Consider the following 4,379-nt stretch of genomic DNA (forward strand, 5'->3'; position numbering starts at 1 on the left):
TGCTGGTGTGCAATGACAACACAATTGAGTACATTGTGTACCAGCGTACACAAAGACGGTATTACCGTACAGGTGGCATTGGGCACACCATTTCCTTGCTGATCCTTCCAAAATAAGGTTTTTTCCCCACATTACCCAACAGCTGACTGCAGCTGATTTCGCAATTTAGGGGAAACACTGGGTATCCTTTTATTGCGCCATACCGGTACATGTACATTGTACAGAGCCTACCGGTGCATGTTCGTGTAATAAACAGATCTAAAATTGATTTATTTTCAGCAAAGAAAGAGAACATTGTCTGGCCACAGAAAAAAACATGTACCTCTACAGATCATACTACACAACATGCATGTAAATGCAGCAGGACATTTTTCATACTAGTGTCTACACAAGATTTAGACCCCAAAATGGCAACCACTGTGATCCTGCAAGCACATCTGCTTCTCAGTCTGTGCTGCATGGCGTGGGGAATACTAGATCTTCCTAAAGTCATTCGAGTCCACGCAGGCCAGAAAACACACATTCTGTGCACCCACACATGTCAAGAAGCTGATAGTTGCAACGTCCAACTGGACTGGATTGATCGGCCTCCTGAGTTCCGCAGTTTGGAAGGATACTACAATACCACTCATCACTCCCTGAAGATGAATGTCCAAGCAGGCAGCCAAGAAACGGATATTTATCGCTACATCACCTGTGTTGCCAAGACAACTGATGGACACGTCATAGAGGAAGACTCAACCCGGCTAGAAATCTGCCCAGCTGAAACACTGAGTTGCAGATTTGATATGAAACGTCATCAAGCATCTAACATTGTCAGTTACGTGTTTGCGTGCGAGTACAAATCCAAATGTGGTACAAAGATGCACTGCCAAAGTAACAGAGAGGGGTTATCATCAAGTTATCTTGGTGTCAATAAGACTGGGTCATGGTATGTGGAGGTGTATGAAATCATCGGTCTGATGCCTGGAGACAATGTGACTTGTCGTCTTCATTCGCCGTCAATTGAGGAGCATCTCCAGACCAGCTTTGAGCTCATGCTGCCGGAAGAATCCTCACCCGAGCTGACAACTCAGGCACTGACAACGCCAGCCCATGCCCTGACCAACCCAGCGCTGACAACGCACGCCCAAATGAATCAAGCCTCGACAACACAAGTGCCAGTCAAAGAAACTAAGACATACCCAACGCCTGCAGAAACTCCAACCAAACCTCCACTGAACCAGTGTCCTGTGAACTCATGTGACTGTGCAGTTCCTTGGGTTCTGTTTGCCCTCACCTGGATTGTTCTTATTGGGGTCTCTGTGGGAATTGTCTACAATAAATATTGCAAGAACGAACAGGGTTGTACTTTACCTTCTCTACCGAGATATTGTTGCAAGGATACTGATTAAAGAAAACCCCTGAGAATCTTGTTCAAGATCACTTTATGAATCTAAAAGCTGTTCTTTGAGTAACAGAGGAGGGTATGGGGATTTTATTGTGGTCATCATTTTTCCCATCTTTTTCAACTACTATAAGAGAAAACAATCTGTGCAGAGCTGGACATAAGCTTTTGAACTGTAAAAATATACCTATAAATGCAATGTTGTAGATCTATATACCTTATGGTGTCTGGATGTACTGTCTCGGTACATGTATTCCCATGTGGGGTTCGGAGCACACTAGTCGTACATACGAGGTAGGCCTATATTTGTTAGTTCGAAACTGCCAACCTCGTACATGTACGAGGTTATGTTCATACTTAAAATCGCCAAACCTTGTACATGTACGAGGTAGAGTAAGCATGTTATCACAAGGGGGTGCTCTCGCTCTTTCTAATAATATCATTTTCATTCAGGTATGACCTGTATTTATTTGTTCATTCGAGTTCTTGCGAGAGGGCGCAGCACTGACACTTGTATTTTCTGCTAAAAGTGCGGAATTTCCCTGTGTGCAGGACAGTGTTTCAGGGTGTATCACTATGTACGTCACTACTATTGACTTTCCAATATACCAAGGATATACCAGAGAGCAACAACAACAAATTTAGTGAGTAAAACTTATTTACTTTTTTTTTTAGAGAATTTTGAACAATTAACAAAAACGCTCAAAGTTGGGCACTTTAGGGTTAAACTGTTCAAATTTCACGGGCACTGAAAGAGTGAAGGGCCCGTAAAATTTTTGGATTTTAGACCCTCTGTGGTGTGATCTGAGGCAATTTCAGAACACTTTAACCTGTTTTGTTTTTAGCTATCATTTAAACATCATTTTTGAGTTTGGAGTCAATATTTTTTTGTATTCGTTTTTTAGTGTGAGAAATCCCATTTTCCACTACCCCCCCCCCCCCCCCACCCAGTCTACCATTGCTGCATAGTTAAGTTGAAATAATGCATCGAGTGTATTCTATTGTACAGTGCACAGCCCCACGGAACTCTTGCAGTGGTACGGCTTCAATGTCGTGCATATGTGCATTTTGATCATACAAGCATCAGAAATGATAGGCGTTTTTGGTAAGGATTTTGCATGGTAAAATGAAATCATAGCATGTTCATGGCATGTGCAATACATTGTAATTTTACTGTGCGTATCAGGGGATGAAAAATTTGATCAGCAATTTTTCTCTGTGCATCGGGCTGCAAGTCCAGCATATCGGGCCTATACACACTTTCAGTATGTACGTGATCCCTGAAGATCTTTGGTAATCTCTGGAAGAATTTTAAGCCTTGATGATTTCATTTTGGATGCATGGACTTGTATTTTGTCTTTCCTCTCTCCAACCACTTTTTTTACGGTTGGGGTCTTCTACAGCTTTTATGTAGAGCACTTGCTCTAGATGACCCTCTGATTCATCAGCATCTCCACACAATGCAAGGCCCTGTCTACGTAAAAAAAAGAAAAAAAGAGGCCTTTTATTAATGGTACGGCTATAGCTGTACCTGCCGTACCGCTTCCTATGACGACAAAAGTGAAACTAAATTTGTGACTGGGCGTCACAAACTTGTCTGTAAAGTTACTATACCGGTAGCATGTCATGCATATTCATGAGGATCCCAACTGGTCACAAAACTGTCCCTGGCAAGTTATTACCGTAGATTGTTACAAAATTTCAAATTGGACTTATGCTGGACCTCATAATCTAATATTGCCATCAAACAGAGCTAAGATAAAACATTTAAAAATGTGTTTCTGGTTAAATATTGACAAAACAGGAAGAGTCGAATGGGGTATTTTTTTGTATTTTGTAAATACCAGCACATATGTACAGTATAAATGTGTACATGTAGTAGACAAGGTATTTTTGTGTACAGTATACATACACAATAGTTCAGTGCCAGTTTGGAACGAGCAAATTGCTTGGCCTCTGGTAGACCCACAAACATGGCGGTCTAGTGCCTGGTATTAAGTGCAGTCTAGAGTGGGTGTGTAATATGTGGTCTGGATATCAGTTGATGTACTTGTAGTTCGTGGGACAAGGCTATTTTTTTCCCCGCTTTCCAGGCAATCTGGTTTGCCGAAGGTTTTCTAATATCCTGTATTTCAAGGCAGAAAAATAAAAAGTGACAATGAACCACTTTCCCGCATTCGTGTTTTGATTAGGACTTCACACAAAAACTTTATTAGGTTAATATTCGAAGATATACATGTCCAGCCATTTCGTTTGACAACATGAAAATGAGAGAGGCTGAAAATCGAACAATAAGCAAGGTCGGTGTACAGCCTCAAAAAGAGCTAATCAAATTGCATGCTTTTAGCGTACCGTGAGAGTCCAAGATGGCGACATTACCGGAGCCCACCTTCGCGAGACTGACGTTGAAAGTGCTCCAAATATCATCCTTCCATCTTTCAGAATCATTTGAGTGTGTCACACACTTTCCAAATGGCACATATATTGTGCAGTCTTTCAGGGATCACAGCATTTCTCAGATTACACCAAATCTGGCTGAAATGAGGACCGCAACTTTACGCATACGTGTAAGCCACGTGTACTGCAACGCGTAAGCCGGGGTTACGTATATCAGGACGTTATGTCAAGACGGCTTACATGTATGTCACGACAACTTACAAGCAGCTGCGTAGCCATGGTTCTTATACCAATATTGGGGGGGGGGAGGAGTGGGGGGGAGGAGGGGGGGGGAGTGGGGGGTCTGATGTTACAGTGGAGGGGTGGCTATTTTCGTAAACAGGTTGTTTTCACCGCACACCCAGCCTCAATAAATCATAAAGTGAGGGGGGGGGGGGGAGGGAGAGGGGCTGGACACCATCTACCTATTCAAAACATAAATCACAGTCAATGTTTGACAATAGGTGGCGCTATTCACTTTCAATGGGACGTCAAAATAAACAGCCCATTGGGGGAAAAAAGGGGTTCTCAGGAAAAATAGTGGTAACTTATATAC

General features: G+C 42.5%; 1 protein-coding gene across 1 annotated transcript; it reads left to right on the plus strand.

The window, feature by feature from the left end:
* Positions 1–407: 407 nt before the first annotated feature.
* Positions 408–1,402, plus strand: LOC119731349. Its single transcript, XM_038204528.1, has one exon. The coding sequence runs from the start codon at positions 408–410 to the stop codon at positions 1,392–1,394; it is 987 nt and encodes a 328-aa protein (XP_038060456.1). The 3' UTR covers positions 1,395–1,402.
* The last annotated feature ends 2,977 nt before the right edge of the window (positions 1,403–4,379 follow it).

The sequence above is a fragment of the Patiria miniata genome, unplaced genomic scaffold, assembly GCF_015706575.1.
Source record: "Patiria miniata isolate m_02_andy unplaced genomic scaffold, ASM1570657v1 HiC_scaffold_23, whole genome shotgun sequence".
Taxonomy (NCBI): Eukaryota; Metazoa; Echinodermata; class Asteroidea; order Valvatida; family Asterinidae; genus Patiria; species Patiria miniata.